The 17,124-nt window shown below is 62.5% G+C and overlaps 1 protein-coding gene across 10 annotated transcripts; it reads left to right on the top strand.

The window, feature by feature from the left end:
• Positions 1-919: 919 nt before the first annotated feature.
• On the top strand, positions 920-15,980 carry RNF126 (ring finger protein 126). Of its 10 annotated transcripts, none has more exons than XR_004058994.1 (10): positions 1,016-1,186; positions 2,798-2,881; positions 10,721-10,779; positions 11,301-11,364; positions 11,890-12,134; positions 13,703-13,765; positions 13,883-13,952; positions 14,497-14,667; positions 15,063-15,178; positions 15,267-15,730. XR_004058994.1 is itself a non-coding variant. In XM_030937055.1 (10 exons), exons 1-10 carry the CDS (start codon positions 1,112-1,114, stop codon positions 15,414-15,416), a joined length of 1,020 nt encoding a protein of 339 aa, XP_030792915.1. In that variant the 5' UTR covers positions 1,021-1,111; the 3' UTR covers positions 15,417-15,730. The 10 variants fall into 10 exon arrangements, 9 of the variants coding, with proteins under 9 accessions (XP_010373242.1, XP_010373240.1, XP_030792914.1 ...); XM_030937055.1 differs by having other exon boundaries at positions 1,021-1,186; positions 14,574-14,667; XM_010374940.2 differs by lacking the exon at positions 2,798-2,881 and having other exon boundaries at positions 920-1,186; positions 11,890-12,053; positions 14,574-14,667.
• The last annotated feature ends 1,144 nt before the right edge of the window (positions 15,981-17,124 follow it).

Genomic DNA, 17,124 nt, shown 5'->3' with positions numbered 1-17,124 from the left:
TTTCTACTAAAAATACAAAAGTTAGCCGGTGTGATGGCGCGCACCTTTAGTCCCAGCTACTTGGGTGGGGGAGGCGGGAGAATCGCTTGAACCCAGGAGGTGGAGGTTGCAGTGAGCCGAGACTGTGCCATTGCACTCCAGCCTGGGTGACAGAGTGAGACTCTGTCTCAAAAAAAAAAAAAAAGAAAAGAAAAGAAAAGAAATACATGCATGATTGGGCCAGAACTAACTTCAGAAATGATCCTGGCCTGCGCTGGGTGTTGATACCGTGTCTACTGATTACATTTGGGAGGGGGGTTAGGTTTCCTGCCCTCTCTGCACCCGGGAGGCTCCTGGGCCGTCAGCCTGCGGAGCATCTTGCAAACAAGGCCACAAGCCACAGACCTCAGCCTCTGTCTGACCCCAGGGTCCCAGCGAGGCCCTGGCAGCGCCCTGAGCCCCTGTCTGTATTCCGCAGCGCTGACGGAATGCCTGCTGTGTGTCAGGCGATGCTGTGGGTCCAAAAATCCCTTCGCTGCGCAGCTGACCTGACAGTGCCACGGGGCAGGAGGGCAGCAGAGGAGACCTTGTAAGCTGACATTTGAGCAAAGACCTGGAAGAAAGCCACGTGGGGGTTGGGGGAGCGCTGCACCGGGAGGGGGCGGGAGAGAGGGCGCCTGGCGAGCCCCAGGAAGAGTGGGGACAGTCGGCTGAAGTACCATGAGGGGAGAAGGCGATGAGGTAGGGAAGCACTGAGGGACACGAGGACCCTGGCAGCTTCGGGAGACGAGGAGGGCCTCGGCCCCACCTCGCGCAGGCCCCGCTCCTCGCCTCTTCCGCCGACTGGGCTTGGCCCCGCCCCCGTCGGAAGCTCCACCCCCGTTGGAACCCCGCCCCCGCTCGGAGCCCCGCCCAACGGCCGGGCCTATTTTGTCTCTCAGCGGCCACCGTCGCCCCGGCCGCGGCCCGCCGAGTTCGCAGCCTACGGCGCTCCAGCGTCCCCGCTCCGCCCCGCGTGCCGTGCGTGCCGTGCGTGAGCGTGCGCGGGCGCGTCGGCCGGCGAGGGAGCAGCAAACGGCCGGCGGCGGGCGCCGCGCGGGGGGCGGGCGGCGCGGAGTAGGCGGCGGCGGCCATGGCCGAGGCGTCGCCGCAGCCCGGACGGTACTTCTGCCACTGCTGCTCCGTGGAGATCGTCCCGCGCCTGCCGGTGAGGCCCGGGCCAGGGCTACGGGCGGCAGGGTCTGTGCCGCAGGCCTGAGGCGAGGCCGAGGCCGGGGCCGGGGTGGGGGTCGCTTGCGCCTGCTCCTTGCGCGAGCTGGCCAAGATAGGGAAACTGAGGCTCGGGGCAGCGCCGGCCCAGGCTGGATCCGCGGGGAGCCCGGGCGGTGCGGGCGCGAACCCCGTCCTGCCCATGCGGGAAACTGAGGCCTGGGCGGGAGGCGGGGCCTGGCCGGAGCGGCGCAGCGGGATCGGGGCTGGGTGAGCCCACATTCGCGGCGTTCCCAACCCGAGAGGCCGTGAGGATCCCAGGTGGGACCTCCGAGTCCGGTGAGCCAGGTTTTGCAAACGGAGAAACTGAGGCTTGGCGAGCAGAGAGTAGGTATTGCTCGGTGGCGCGGCGCGGGGCAGGGGCCGGGCCTGTCGGGGCCTGGAGGAGGGGCTCGGACCCTGAGAATAACGCCAAGGGACCCCCGCCGAGCGCGTGGTCTGGGGCGCCGGCGCCTCGCTGCACGTTCGCCTTGTGGAGCCCTGGCCGCCGCCTTGGAGGCAGGTTCAGGCCCAGAAGGCTCCAGGCACCGTCCCGGGGTTCGAGCGCGGCCCGCCGATAAGGCTTTGTGACCGGAGCCTGCGTTCTTTCCCTCCCGGGGTTGGCCGGGCAGCCCACCCCTCCTCGAGGTGTTTACAGCCACCCCTCGCCCGGGAGGACCCTGGGCCTGGGCGTTCCGAGTGCTACTTCCTGCTAGTTCAGGGCTGTGTTTTCCACGCGGCCCTGATGTCACCTTGGGGGAGGTGGGAGCTGTGCTAGTCGGAGATGCCATTTCCAGGCCTCTTTTCCGGGGTTTCGGAGTCAGTCGGTGTGGTATGGGCTCAGCAGTCTGTATTTTTAATATTATTTTTAGGAACGGGGTTTCCCTGTGTTGCCCAGGCTGGTCTTGAACTCCTGGGCTCAAGCGATCCTCCTGGCTCAGCTTCCCAAAGCGCTGGGATTACAGGTGTGAGCCACCGTGCCCGGCGGTGGTTTGCATTTTTAACCACTGTTCCCCTTCCCCAGGCTGACGTGGGAAGTGGTGATTTAGTCGAGCCACGCCTGCTTGATAGATGAGGAAACTGAGGCCCGTGGTGGCTCAGCAGGAAAGTGGCAGAGCTGGCTCAGTCCGGAGTCACTTGACCAGCTTGAGGGGAGCAGCTGCAGGAAGTGGAGGGGTCTGGACTCCCCACCCTGTGCCCAGGGGAAGAGACTGCAGGCATTGAGGATTTACTGTGCTCTCTGTGTGCCTTACTGCCTGGCTGTTGCTACGCTTTGACCCCTGAGAGGAACCCAAGCCCTCAACAAGCAGTGCAGAGACCCAGGAAGGGGCGGGAGGGAGTCAGGAGAAGCCGCCTGTCTGTGGGTCACAGAGGAGGAACGAGTGCTAGAGTTGGGGCATGGCGGGACAGCGGTGCCAGGCCCAGAAGTGGAGAGAGAGGTGTGGTTTCCTCTACTGAAGCCACCGGGCTTCCCCTCCCCAGCAGGAGGAACAAATAAAGTGAAATCTCGGATGTGGGGTGAAGGCTGGGGAGCTGAGACTGAGCCTTGCCTTGCTCCTCTGTCTCCCAGGGGTCTCGCTCCTGCGTCTTCCCGCTTCCTGTCCCCACTGGCCGTGACAGGAGGGGCTGGTTGCCTGACAGCCTGCCTGCCTGGGTGAGTTGCAGGGCAGCCCCTCGCAGCCGCTGTGAGCCCTGGGACAGGCCCTGGGAGGCCCCTGGGAAGCCCGAAGTGGTGGCTGTGGCGGGGGGGTGGGGGCGGGGCTGACGCTGCTCTGACCTGGCTGCACACTTAGCTGCTCCTGGAGCCTGCACAGGACTGGTGGCCTAGGACAGGGAGGACCCTGACCTCCTCTGACTGTCACTGGGCCTGGCGAGGCTTTCCTGTAGTCACAGGAACTCAGTGGTGACAGGTAGTTGTGGTCTTTGCCCTCACAGACTTTACAGGCTGGCCAGGGAGCCAGCATGGAACAGTGATTGACAAATATTTAATCATGGACGTTGGTAAATTCCTTAACAGCAAATAACTACAGGGAGGGCTGCCGGGGACTGCCCGTCTCCACCCCACAGGTGCTCCAGAGGGCACCTGCTTGTGCCTTTGGAGCAGGACGCAACAAGATGCCCTTAGACAGCGTGGTAGCGTCAGAACTTCTCTGTGCATGGCAAGACCCTGTCTCTACAGAAGACTAAAATAATTAGTGGGGTGTGTTGCTGCGTGCCTGGAGTCCCAGCTCCGGGCGGGGGCTGAGGTGGGAGGAGCGCTTGAACCTGGCAGGTGGAGGCTGCGGTGAGCCGTGATGGTGCCACTGCACTCCAGCCTGGGTGACGAGCAAGATGCTGTCTCAAAAATGAGTTTTCTGTGCTGGGAAATGGGCACACCTGGTTCTGGGGCGGGAAGGAGGGAAGGCTGCTCCGAATCTGGTCATGGGGAAAGTCCCCAGCCACAGCCAGCGCCCTCGAAACAGGGCGTCTCTGCTTATGGGGAGCTTGCGCAGCAGCTGAGGTCTGAGGCGGCAGTGCTGCTGCTGAGACACCTGAGCTGGCTGTCAGGACACTCCTGCCTGCCTCTGACGCAGAGGGGACTGGCTGCCGTGGGCTGTGTGCCTGCCCACGAGGGCTTCCCCCAGGCAGCTGGGCTGTTCCAGGCCTGCGTTGCCTTCCTTGGCTCTGGAATCAGGCTGAGGCCCCACGCGACTGGGCCACTCTCCACTGGACAGCCTGGGCCTCAGTCTCCTCACCTGCAAAGTGGGTTTGGTGGTACGACTCGCTCCCCATGGCATCCGGTGGGCACGTGTGTGCAGAGTGGCCGGCACCTGGCTGCTCTCCTGGTGACTTGTGAGGGTGCCCTGAGCGGGGAGCCACACTTGCAGTCGGAGGCTCAGGCAACAGCACAGGGGCGACAGTTGCTCCCACGGAAGGCGGTGACGAGGCCAGGCACAGCGGCGCACGCCTGTGGTCCTAGTGCTTCGGGAGGCTGAGGTGGATGGATTACCTGAGGTCAGGAGTTGAGATCAGCCTTGGCCAACATGGTGAAACCCCGTCCCTACTAAAAATACAAAAAATTGGCCGGGCACGGTGGCTCACGCCTGTAATCCCAGCACTTTGGGAGGCCGAGACGGGTGGATCACGAGGTCAGGAGATTAAGACCATCCTGGCTAACACGGTGAAACCCTGTCTCTACTAAAAATACAAAAAATTAGCCAGGCAAGGTGGCGGGCGCCTGTAGTCCCAGCCACTCAGGAGGCTGAAGCAGGAGAGTGGTGTGAACCCGGGAGGCGGAGCTTGCAGTGAGCCAAGATGGGCCACTGCACTCCAGCCCGGGTGACAGAGCGAGACTCCGTCTCAAAAAAATAAAAACACAAATATAAAAAATTGGCCAGGTGTGGTGGCGGGCACCTATAATCCTAGCTACTCAGGGGGCTGAGACAGGAGAATTGCTTGAACCTGGAAGGCGGAGGATGTAGTGAGCTGAGATCGTGCCACTGCACTCCAGCTTGGGCAACAGAGTAAGACTCCTTTGGGGAAGAAGAAGAAAAAAAAAAGGCAGTGACGAGAGCGTCTGGGTGTCTAAGGAAAGGAAGCGTCAGCCGGAGTGGGGCGTGTGGCGGCAGGAACCAGACAGGCCAGCTGGGGCTCAGGCTGCTGGCGGCTGCTCAGACCCAGACTCGACCCTGCTGAGGAGGTGCTGAGTGCGGTGCTGTGATAGTAGGGTGTGGGCGAGAACATCCGGTGGGCAGGGACCTGCTGAGGGCACTGAGCCCCCGGGAGCCAGGCGGGCACAGGGAGGTGGCCCTGGATGCCATCCCTGTCCCTGAGCTCCCTGTCTCTGGGTGGTTCCTAGGGTGGTCTCAGCTCTGCCTGCTGACCCCCCCACCCCTGAGGGCCTCTGCAGTGTCCCCGAGTGGTGGTGAGAGGACAGTGGGGGTGCTGGACCCTGCTGCCCACGGTCGTGGGGAAGAGGCGGCGTGGGCGGGGAGCCACCGGGAAAGTGAGGGCTGCTGCGGCCAGTGTCACTGATGGTGCGGGGCAGGAAGTCTCCCCAGCTGCCCCCTCAGCCCACCCTGTCTTCTCCTCATCCCTGCAGCGGCCTGGCCCTCCCCAGCCTCCTGAGCAGCCCTGACCCGAGTCTGCCCAGGCTGTGCGGCGTCTGTCTCTGGCCGCTGCTGGCTCTGTGTGTCTGTGGTTGTGCCAGATGCTGTGGCAGTAACAGCCTGCCCTGCCTCACGGGCGTCCGGCCGGCACCCTGGAGCAACTCCGCACAGCTGGGTTCTCTGGAATGGGCTCCCTGCAGCACCCTGTGAGCATGGAGCCTGGCGTTGTGATCGGGCACCAGCAATACCCAGGGAACCTGTGGATGTCAGCTGACCTCTCTGTTCGGCCGGCTGGTGCAGGGGTCTGCCTCAGGCAACTGCTGGTGCCGAATTTCCTCCCACTCAGAACTCTGCCACCATGAGGACCTTCCTGAGCCTCAGGAGAGCTGCAGCACCCCTGGCACCGGGACAGATGGGCACGTGTGGGGTTCTGGTCCCTAGTGGCGGTGCCTGAATCCACCTGGGAAGGAGAAGGCAGAGTTCGGGGTCTGGGCCGAGGCACCCACTGGGGTGTGAGGCGGGGCCCCAGCAGGTCTAGGCAGCGGCTTTGCTCACTCCTTGTCCGCCCAGCTTGTCCCAGGAGTGCGTGGTGCGTGGGGCCCAGGGACAGACAGTGTGAATGTGGGATGTGGTGGCAGCTGCTGAGGGCGGGAAGAAGGGGGTGCAGGCGCCACACGTGCCCGTGCCTCTGGGGCTGCGGGACCCACACACTGTCGATGAGCCGGGAAGCTTTGGGCACCCTTTAGGAAAACAGTAGCCCGCACGGGGCTCCCACCGAGGCCGAGGGCTGCTTCCTCCCTGGGGTCTCCTGATGCGCACAGCTCCCTGAGGGCCCTGAGGCCGAGTCACTGTCTCCAGGCAGTCAGTCATCTGGGGCCTGCAGGTCCCCAGCCCACTCCCCTCCACGTGCCTGGCCCTGGGCCCTCAGGACATGTGCCCGGTGCAGGCCCTGTGGATGAAGGGCCCCTGCTGCCCTGCCAGATCCCACCCGGAGATGAGGCCATCGCACCCCTAGGGGTGCACGGGTGGGGCCGGGCACTGGCAGGCTCTCTCCCGCCCTTGCTGCCTGGCCAGCTGTTGCTATGGTGATGACGGGGGGGGCGGGGGGAGTGATCTTACCTCCTGCACCTGTCCTCCGAGGGAGAGGTGAGCAGATTCACCATCCTCTGCTAGGACCAGAGGCTCCAGTGGGGCCTCTGTGGGGGCCCCCAGTGCAGGCCGCCCCCGGAGAAGGTGGGGCAGCGCCTCTACCAGGCCCCCTTACCCAGGCATTTCTACCTGTGGCTGCTGCGATTTAATATGAGACCAAGCGACCTCTCAGCTGTGCCCTTGGAGGAGGAGGGTGGCTGGAGACCCCCAGGTCCAGCCCCTCCCATCACCTGAGAGTAGAGGCTCGGCCTCTACCCTGGATATCTGGGATCCACCTGTGACTTGCCTTCGTGACCAGGGCCTCGGTTCTGGCCTTCGGTGGCCCTGGAGGGGCTGGCCAGGGTCCTGAGGGACAGCCCAGAGCCCTGACAACACCCAGGAGCTGGGTCACAGCCCTTGGCAGCCGGATTTCAGATACGAGTGAGTGTTGAGGCTGTCCTCCATGGCAGGGCGGAGGCTTGGAGCAGAGAGGTGACCTTTGAACCACCTGGGGTGGGCATTCCAGCAGCAGGGCTGACATGCACAGGCCCTGACTCCTGAGTGGGTGCTGCAGGGAGAGGGTTCTGGACAGTGCTGTGGCACCAGGTCCCACGGCCGCTACGGGCAGGACAGCGGGGGGCCAAGAGGAGGCCAGGGCTGGGGCAGACGAGTGTGTGTGTGGCCAGGTTGGGCTGTCGTGAGCCCGCAGTGTGGGTGGTGGGAACTTTCTGTGCGTTGTGCCCTGGACTGAGATGGGAACCCAGGAGCCTGATAGAGAGCCAGGTGATGCAGAGGGGCTGAGCTCAGCACATTGGGACCAGAGCGGCTGAGCGCTGTGCCAGCCCCCGAGCAGCTGGGATTACCAGCGCCACCACCGCGCCCGGCTAATTTCTGTATTTTCACCAGACGGGTTTTCACCATGTTGGCTGGTCTCAAACTCCTGACCTCAAGTGATCTGCCCACTTTGGCCTCCCAAAGTGCTAGGATTACAGGTGTGAGCCACCGCACCCAGCCCCCCCTTGTTTTTTGAGACGCCGCCTCACTCTGTTGCTACAATCTTGGCTGACTGCAGCCTCCACCTCCCGGGTTCAAGAGATCCTGCCACCTCAGCCTCCCAAGCAGCTGGGACCACAGGCGCCTGGCCCATTTATTTTAATAGCTTCATCTCCGTGTTTTCACACACCCTACAATCCACCCAGTGAAACGTTGTGGTATGTTCATAAAGCTGTGCAGCCACCACCACAGTCTAATTCCAGAGCATTCTCATGGCCTCAAAAAGAAGCCCACCTAGTCCCCGTCAGCCGCCACTCCCCGTGCCCTCCCCCAGGCGCCGGTACTGTCTGCGGCTCGGCCTGTCCTGGACATTTCATAGACACGGGCTCACACGCTGTGTGGCTTTCTGTGTCTGGCGTCTCTCACTGGACATCGTGTCCTCCAGATGCATCCCCACCCCCGTGGCCTGGTCTGGGCCTCGCTCCTTTCCGTGCTTGAGTGGTGCTCTGAGGTTCCGGTGGGCCCTGGAGCTGCTTCCACCTGCTGGCGACGATGGCGAACACTCACCTGCTCGTTCTGGCCACGTGAACGTTTGTGGGCAGGTGTCTTCGTTTCTCTCGGGTGTGTGCCTGGAGGGAGAGGACTGGCTCGCAGGTCCTGGGGTCGTTCCATCTGGGGGACTTCTGGGCTCCCAGCAGGCCTGGATGGGGTCTCGCATCTCGTCCTCGCTGGCCCTGGGAAGTGGCGTCTCGCTGGGGCTGGCCGGCTGCGTTTCCTGGTGCGCATTTTGGAGGCGTGTCCTGTGCAGGTCGTTTGCGCGTTTTCAGCTGGGTTGTCTGTTTCTCTTTTTCTTTCTTTTTTTTCTAGAGACAGGGTCTGGCTCTGTCACTCAGGCTAGTGCCATGGTGGGACCATAGCTCACTGCAGTCTCGACCTCCTGGACTCAAGCCATCCTGCCTCCCCCTCCTGCCTGCCTCCCCCTCCCTAGTAGCTGCAGTTACAGATCTGCCCCAGCACACCCAGATAATTTGGTTTTTGTAGAGATGGGGTTTGGCCACGTTGTTCAGGCTGGTCTCGAGCTCCTGACCTCGTGATCCGCCCGCCTCGGCCTCCCAAAGTGCTGGGATCACAGGCATGGGCTGCTGCACCTGGCCTGGGCTGTCTTTTTTTTGTTTTTGTTTTTGTTTTTCTTTTTTTTTTTTGAGTTATAAGCACTTTTTTGTTGTTGTTGTTTCTGAGATGAAGTCTTGCTTTGTCGCCCAGGCTGGAGTGCAATGGTGCGATCTTGGCTCACTGCAGCCTCTGCCTCCTGGGTTCAAGCGATTCTCCTGCCTCAGCCTCCTGAGTAGCTGGGATTACAGATGCCTGCCACCACACCTGGCTAATTTTTGTATTTTTAGTAGAGACGGGGTTTCTCCATGTTGGCCACGCTGGTCTTGAACTCCTGGCCTCAGGTGATCCACCCGAATCACTCAGAAGTCCCCCAGATGGGACTCCCCCTCAACCTACGACCCAGCCCTCTCACTCCAGGTGATCCACTCGGCCTCCCAAAGTGCTGGGATTACAGGATTGAGCCACCGCGCCCGGCCTTTTTTTTTTTTTTTTTTTTTTTGAGACGGAGTCTTGCTCTGTCGCCCAGGCTGGAGTGCAGTGGCCGCGATCTCGGCTCATTGCAAGCTCTGCCTCCCAGGTTCACGCCATTCTCCTGCCTCAGCCTCCCGAGTAGCTGGGATTACAGGCACCTGCCACCATGCCTGGCCTATTTTTGTATTTTTAGTAGAGACGGTTTCACCATGTTGGCCAGGCTGGTCTCCAACTCCTGATTTCAGGTGATGTGCCCGCCTCGGCCTCCCATAGTGCCGGGATTACAGGCCTGAGCCACCGCGCCCCGGTGATGGCGGAGTGTGTGGAGCATTCGTGGGGCCTGGGCTGAAAAGCGTGTGTTGCTTGCTGGCCTTACCAGGAGCCGGCAGCACTTTTTTTATATTTGTAGATGGTGTGTCTTCACTCTGCCCTCATGGTGGGTTTGCGTGCATCTGGCATCCTTCGCTCGCTCTGGCCTTAGTCCCTCCCCACCCAGCATGTGCTTCAGTGGCAGGAGCAGCTGAGGCGGGCACCGCATGGTGTGGGCAGGGGCCCAGCTATCCGTCTTCCCCTTGAGCACTGCCCGCCAGACCCCCGTTTCTTCCCAGAGTCAGCGGGTGAGGCCAGGATCTTGCTTGCTGGAGAGGGGACCACAGCTGACCAGGTCCCAGCCCCTGCCCCGCTGGGACTGAACAGCCCCTCTGGAACCTGCATCCCCAGAGCCTGGGGTCTGCCTTGGCTCCCCTCACAGCAGTACCCCATGCACCGTGGGAGCCTCGTCTCCCTGTTTTTGTCGGTGTCACCTGGGGGTGATCTCGGGACCCCCTCGGCCCTTTCCGTGATGACGTGTGCCATGTGAGGCCATTTTCACGTCGCTGCAATGGAGCACTTGAGACCGCAGGATCGTTTAGAGAGAGGGTGATTTGGCTTCCAGTGTCCAGTTCTGCAGGCTGTGCGAGAAGCTGCGTCGGCATCTGCCCAGCTGCTCATGAGGCCAGGAGGCCCCACACACTTTCCAGCCCAGGCCCACGAATGCTCGGCCCACTCCACCATCACCGGGGCCCAGCCAGCCATGAGGGGTCTGCCCCGTGAGCCAGTTCCTCCAGCAGGCCCTTCCAGCCCTGGGGATCCCTTTGCAGTGTGAGCTCCACAGGGGATGGCATCCATCCTCGGCAGGGCTGTGGCTTGAGGCTGGTGCGGGGGAACCATGAACGTGGGTTTGGGGCTCACACGCGGCTGTCCCCAGGCAGGGTCCTCATTTCTCCTCTGGGACATCACCGTGTTGGCCTCGCATGTCCTTGGCTCTAGGGGGACCTGGGAATGGGGTCTTGCAGGGGTGTGGCCAGTGTGGACGTGGCCTCCCCCTAGCCAGGGGAACGGGCTGTGTGCAGGGTTGCCAGAGCGTTCTGGAAAAGGGATATCGGGGCACCCCTCTGAGCGGTGCCACCTGTGTGAGTAGGTGCCCAGGCGCTGGTGATGCCCGTCACGGTGGCGCATCAGATCGCCGGGAACCACCAAAGGGTCAGCGGGTGGCCGGCAGAGGCCAGGTCCCCTCGGCTGCCCTCCAGGACCATGGGTTGGGAGCCGCCCTGGCCAGCCAGAGACCACTGGGTCCAGAGTCCCTCTGACCTCACCCCTGAGAGGTTTTTGCAGGTCATGCCTGGCGTCGCCGTGACCCGGCCTCCTATTCTCTCCTGCAGGATTATATCTGTCCAAGATGCGAGTCTGGTTTCATCGAGGAGCTTCCGGAAGAGACCAGGTAATGCAGCCCGCCATTCAAGAGGCTGGGAGAGCCGGCCGGGCCTCAGCTGCCGTAGGGGTGGGGGCTGTGCTGGTGTCTAGTCCCCCCGAGTGTGTGGCTGGCAGGCCCTGGCGTCCGTGGCTCTGGGAGCCCTGTCCTCTGTGCAGGCAGCAGCGTGCCATTCCCTTCTGTGATGGCCAGGGCTGGAGGGGAGTGCCGGCCACCTGTGCAGCCGCTCACCTCCCTCAGCCTTGGCAACCGATCTGGTGACCCAGGCCCTCCGAGGAAGGGGCCACGGGGGCCCCCCACATCCTCACACTCAGGAGGTTGTTGGTGTCTGCACTGGTTTCCAGAGAAACCTGTGGTTTACTGGCGAGGGAAGAAGCAACGGCTTATGGTGCCAAATGCTGGGGCGGTGGCAGGTGGGAAGCAGTGCTGAGGACAATGCCGCTCTCCCAACACGGACTTTTGAGGGGAGGGAGCCCTGGCGCATGGGGACACGGGGCAGCCAGCGCTGCTGACACTCACTGTCTTCCCAGGAGCACAGAAAATGGTTCTGCTCCCTCCACAGCCCCCACGGACCAGAGCCGGCCACCGTTGGAGGTGAGCTGCCCGCCCCTCGTGCTTCCTGATCCTGTCAGCCTTGCTCGGGGCCCCGAGCACCAGCCTGTCCCCACCTTGCCTCCCTGGGCTCTCCCTGCTCGCATGGCAGAGGAAATTCGTCCCTCCAGGGACCGGGCCGGGGCTTGGGGTGGCCCACGCTGCTCAGTTGGGGCAGATGAAAGTGAGACTTCGTCAAGGCCACTCACACCAGCCAGGCAGACTCTGCCCAGTTCCCACCTCCCTCCCACCCGGCACCCAACAGGGCCTGTCTTGCTTTCTCTTTTGTCTTTATGCCCTAGTGCCCCCAGCAGACTGCACGGGCCTGAGCCCCGAGGTCACGCCCCCTCCTCTCCCCTGCACCGGCCTGAGCCCTGAGGTCATGCCCCCTCCTCTCCCTTGCACTGGCCTGAGCCCTGAGGTCACACCCCCTCCTCTCCCCTGCACCGGCCTGAGCCCCGAGGTCACGCCCCCTCCTCTCCCCTGCACGGGCCTGAGCCCCCAGGTTACGCCCCCTCCTCTCCTCAGCACGTGGATCAGCACCTGTTCACGCTGCCGCAGGGCTACGGACAGTTTGCTTTCGGCATCTTCGATGACAGCTTCGAGATCCCCACGTTCCCTCCTGGGGCGCAGGCTGACGAAGGCAGGGACCCTGAGAGCCGGCGGGAGAGAGACCATCCGTCCCGGCACCGGTACGGCGCCCGGCAGCCCCGCGCCCGCCTCACCACACGGCGGGCCACCGGCCGGCACGAAGGCGTCCCCACGCTGGAAGGGTGAGGGGGCCCCGGGGGTGGCCGCAAGGGCCCCATGCCATGAGGTCGGAAGTTCTGGTGCTTAGAATTCAGCAGCACATGTTCCACGGAAGCGTAGCATCATCCGAAGGCTCTCTGGAGAGGCCGCCCAGCCAGGCGCTCCAGCCCCCTGTGACCCCCACGCTCTCTGAGAGCCTCGGTCTGTGACCCACTGGGAGCGGGAGCCCCACACAGCCCTTCGGAGACAGAAGTGTGCTGGTTCAGGGCGTGTGGATTGACCGCAGAGCAGGGCGCAGCGTGCCTGCCAGGCCCACACATTCTGGGGACTGCTGTTCACATGCGTATCATCACTCTCCTACCCTTGGGCCCCGACCAGAGCCTGGGCGAGCCTTCCCTGGGCCCCGCTCCTGGTGGAACAGAGCCTGGGCGAGCCTTCCCTGGGCCCCGCTCCTGGTGGAACAGAGCCTGGGCCTCCCCCACTCTTGGTGGTTGATCTTTCTATGGTTGTGTGTCTCACCTGCTGGAAATGTCATCTTTAAAAGTGGCTAATTTTGCCAGGCATGGTGGCTAAGTGCTGTAATCCCAGTGCTCTGGGAGGTCGAGGAGGGAGGATCCTTGAGGACAGGAGTTTAAGATCAGCCTGATGCCGGGCGCGGTGGCTCAAGCCTGTAATCCCAGCACTTTGGGAGGCCGAGACGGGCGGATCACGAGGTTGGGAGATCGAGACCATCCTGGCTAACATGGTGAAACCCCGTCTCTACTAAAAAATACAAAAAAAAAACTAGCCGGGCGAGGTGGCGGGCGCCTGTAGTCCCAGCTATTCGGGATGCTGAGGCAGGAGAATGGCGTAAACCCGGGAGGCGGAACTTGCAGTGATCCGAGATCCGGCCACTGCACTCCAGCCTGGGCGACAGAGCGAGACTCCATCTCAAAAAAAAAAAAAAAAAAAAAAAAAAAAAGATCAGTCTGAGCGACATAGAGAGGTCCCGTCTCTAATTTTAAAAAACTAGTGGAGGCCGGGCGTGGTGGCTCACATCTGTAAGCCCAGCATTTTGGGAGGCTGAGCAGGCAGATCACTGAGGTCAGGAGTTTGAGACCAGTCTGATCAATATGATGAAACTCCATCTCTACTAAGAATACAAAAATTAGCTGGGCGCGGTGGCACATGCCTGTAATCCCAGCTACTCAGGAGGCTGAGGCAGGAGAATCACTTGAACCCGGGAGGCAGAGGTGGTAATGAGCCGAAACTGCGCCACTGCACTCCAGACTGGGCAACAAGAGCGAAACTCCATCTGAAAAAAAAAAAAATAGCTGAGAGTGGTGGAGTTCTCCTGTGGTCCCAGCTACTTGGGAGGCTGAGGCGGGAGGATCACCTAACCCCAGCAGGTCGGGGCTGCAGTGAGCCAAGATTGAGCTGCTGTTCTCTTGCCTGGGCATCAGAGTGAGACCCTGATTCATAGTAAACAAATAGAAGCTAATTTAGAAGTTGATGCTGGTCCAGCCCTTGGTGCTCACCATGGACCTGGCAGGCCTGGCGCCTCCCTGTGCGTGGGGCGGCCTCACCCCATGACTGGTCCCCTCTGTTCCAGGATCATCCAGCAGCTTGTCAATGGCATCATCACGCCCGCCACCATCCCCAGCCTAGGTCCCTGGTGAGTAGGTGGGGGTGTCTGTCCCCATCCCCAGCCTGGGTCCCTGGTGAGTGGGGTGGATAGACGCACCTGCCCCAACTGCCCATCAGCCACTCGAACCCCACCTTCCACCTCCAGGGGAGTCCTGCACTCAAACCCTATGGACTACGCCTGGGGGGCCAACGGCCTGGACGCCATCATCACACAGGTACAGCGTGGCCACGGCCCCGAGTGCCTGCTGGGGGTGGGCTGGGCTGCCTGTCCCTGGGAGCTGCCCCACTGCCCAGACCCGGGAAGCCCACAAAGTTCAAGGGGGATGCTGGCGCAGCCTCCGCGCACTGGCAGGCACAGAGGGCAGCTCCGGCCTTCCTCCTGCCATTTCTGAGTCTTGGCACCCTTGGGGGTTCTCCTGTGTTCACGCGGAACGTTGTAGCAGAACCGCGCGGAGGGTTCACCCGCAGCCACAGTCCCGTGCTCAGGAGGCCACGCAGTCCCTCTCCCAAGAGGTCGCGCCCCGGCCTGCTTCCAGGCACCGCCCATCTCAGCCTTGCTGAGGAGCCCTTGGAGTATTTTGTCACTGGCAGGACCCGACCCTCACAGCAGCCCACAAGCCGGAGCGCGGCCCACCCCAATCTGCCGTCAGGGGACCCAGGAGCAGGGGGAACCACGTGGGCTCCGCAGTGACCTCCGACCCGGGGCGGGCTCCAAAGGGCCCAGGGCCCAGGACAAATGCGGCCTCGGTGCTTTTGCAGGTCCTGCAGCCTCGCGTTTCAGAGCCCCGGGCCGGGCCCCCGAGGAGCTCCCGGCACTCTCGCCTCTTGTCTTTCAGCTCCTCAATCAGTTTGAAAACACGGGCCCCCCACCGGCAGATAAAGAGAAAATCCAGGCCCTCCCCACCGTCCCCGTCACCGAGGAGCACGTAGGTATGAGAGCTCAGCCTCCCAAGTAGCTGGGATTACAGGCACTCGCCACCACGCCTGGCTAATATTTGTATTTTCAGTAGAGATGGGGTTTCACCATATTGGCCAGGCAGGTCTCGAACTCCTGACCTCAGGTGATCCTCCCACCTTGACTCCCCATAGTGCTGGGATGACAGGCTTGAGCCACTGCGCCCGGCCTCCGGCGTTTTCCTGAAGGTCGGCTGGGAGGAGAGGGTTCTGTCCAGGTTCCCTCTGGCGGCCTGCAGGGGCACACACATGGCTTTTCTCCCTTCGCTGGGCTCAGGGGTGGCCTCTGACTGAGGCAGTGGAGAAGCTCGCCCTTGAAGGCTCGGCAGGCCCCCTGTGCCCGCTGTGACCGCAGCCGCACACTCCCGCAGGCTCCGGGCTTGAGTGTCCTGTGTGCAAGGACGACTACGCGCTGGGTGAGCGTGTGCGGCAGCTGCCCTGCAACCACCTGTTCCACGACGGCTGCATCGTGCCCTGGCTGGAGCAGGTGAGTGCCCTGCCCACCCGCTCCCCGACTGCGGCCCTCCCGCCTCTAACCTGCCCCTTCTCCCGTCCCCGCCTGTGTCCCCACAAAGCACGACAGCTGCCCCGTCTGCCGAAAGAGCCTCACGGGACAGAACACGGCCACGAACCCCCCGGGCCTCACTGGGGTGAGCTTCTCCTCCTCGTCGTCCTCCTCCTCCTCCAGCTCGCCCAGCAACGAGAATGCCACAGGCAACTCGTGAGCCTGCGTCGGCCGCCGGGAAAGCACGGGTCCTTCCCCCCCCGCAGCCAGCGCCACACAGCACCCGCAGACTGGGTGCCCCGGCAGAGCCACGCTTGGCTGGTCAGCGCTGCAGGTCCTGCCTGTTCCAGGGCAGGGTCCGGGCCCGGCCCACTGGCCCCGTGGCTTGGGAAGGCGTGGGCCACATGTTCCCCTGTGGGGCGTCCCCAGCCTCCCCATCCTCTGTCTAACCTCACCCTCTAAACGTTCAGCGGTGGAAAGATTTTTATAATTTTAAATTATTACTGCTTTGAAATAAATGGACGTTTTAGCTCACATGGCGGCCATGCATGATTTGTGGCAAAAGACGGGGCACAGCTGCCCCACAGTGCTGCAGGTGCCGCCAGGACAGGCCGCGTGGGCCCCCGGCCTCCCCTCGGCCGCCTCCATGACCCGGAGTTCGGGGGCTCGGGACCATGAGGATGACCAGCAAAATTCAAGAACAAAATTGCTCCAACAGACTTTTTTAAAGGAAAAAATATGTGTATCTTGAAAGCTATTTAAAATACACTACTTACAAAGAGAAGCTGGTGCTGTGGCTTTCCTTCTGCGCCCGTGTGTCGGGAAAGGGCCAAGCTGGGAGTCTGGCTGGGCTCTGCATAGCCGGTCCTGTCCCCAGGGGTCTGTGCCTCTTGCAGGGCCTGGCGCCCAGGACCTGCTAGCAAGCCCGCTCTCCCGAGGTTAAGCCCAGGAGGGCTGCTGGCGAGGTAGGGTGGTGGTGTCACCAGGTTGTGAAATTTAAAACCAGAAACACCAGCATTAAAGCACCAGGGCCCAGCACCTCCACCTCACCCCTCGGTCGCACCTCAGTCTTCCACCTCAGCCACGTGGGTTCTTGGCCCCTCTGAGGAGCCAGACCCCACTGCTCAAGGTGGCTGGATGCCTGGCCTCGGGTGCAGCCAGCTGGGGCACAGCTGGCAAGGTCTGGGGACCTGTGGGCTGGGGGCCGGGACGGTGGGTTCATCTCAGTTGCTGAGGATCCAGAATCCTGAGACCGAAGAATCAGACGGTGGAGACGATAACAGAGAGGAGGCTCCAGCAGGACCACCCGTGTCCTTCCACTGCGGACGGCTCCTGCGAGCGGGAGGTGCATGCCCCACGCCCCCACCTGTTCTCCAAAGACTCCCGCCCTCCACTCCGCACCGCCCTCTTCACCGTGTCCCGCGGCGTGTCTGCGTCAGCCCCCTTGGCCAGGTAACTCGGATCCCACCTGTTCTGACCATGCCCAGGGCACTTGCTGGACTTCTGCTACCGCAGCGCCGTGGTGAGCCCTCCTGGTGGCCGTCCTCTGGGGCCGTGGAGCCTAGAGAAGCGTTGGGACTTTCATGACTGTGGCCGCCAGGGCAGAGGGGCAGAGTGCCAACCCTGAGGGTGTGCACATCCCAACTCCGGGACCCGCGGACTCGGCACCTCACGAGGTAACGTACCCGGCACCCGAAGACAAGGTTGCGTGGAGGCCACCGAGGTGGGGAGGTCACCTTGGATCGTCCTTGATCTCCAGACTAAGAGAACAACTGTGTTTTAGGCCCCAAGTCTGTGCGACAGACTGGGCCGCCTGCTCTGGGTCACAGTCCCCTGGCTGAGCCGTTTTCCTGTTGGAAAGACAGAGCTTGGAGCCGTTTTCCTGTTGGGAAGGTGGAGCTTCGAGCCGTTTTCGTGTTGGAAGATGG

This window comes from Rhinopithecus roxellana, chromosome 8 (assembly GCF_007565055.1).
Source record: "Rhinopithecus roxellana isolate Shanxi Qingling chromosome 8, ASM756505v1, whole genome shotgun sequence".
Taxonomy (NCBI): domain Eukaryota; kingdom Metazoa; phylum Chordata; class Mammalia; order Primates; family Cercopithecidae; genus Rhinopithecus; species Rhinopithecus roxellana.
This window is presented reverse-complemented; position numbering and strand designations above follow the sequence as displayed.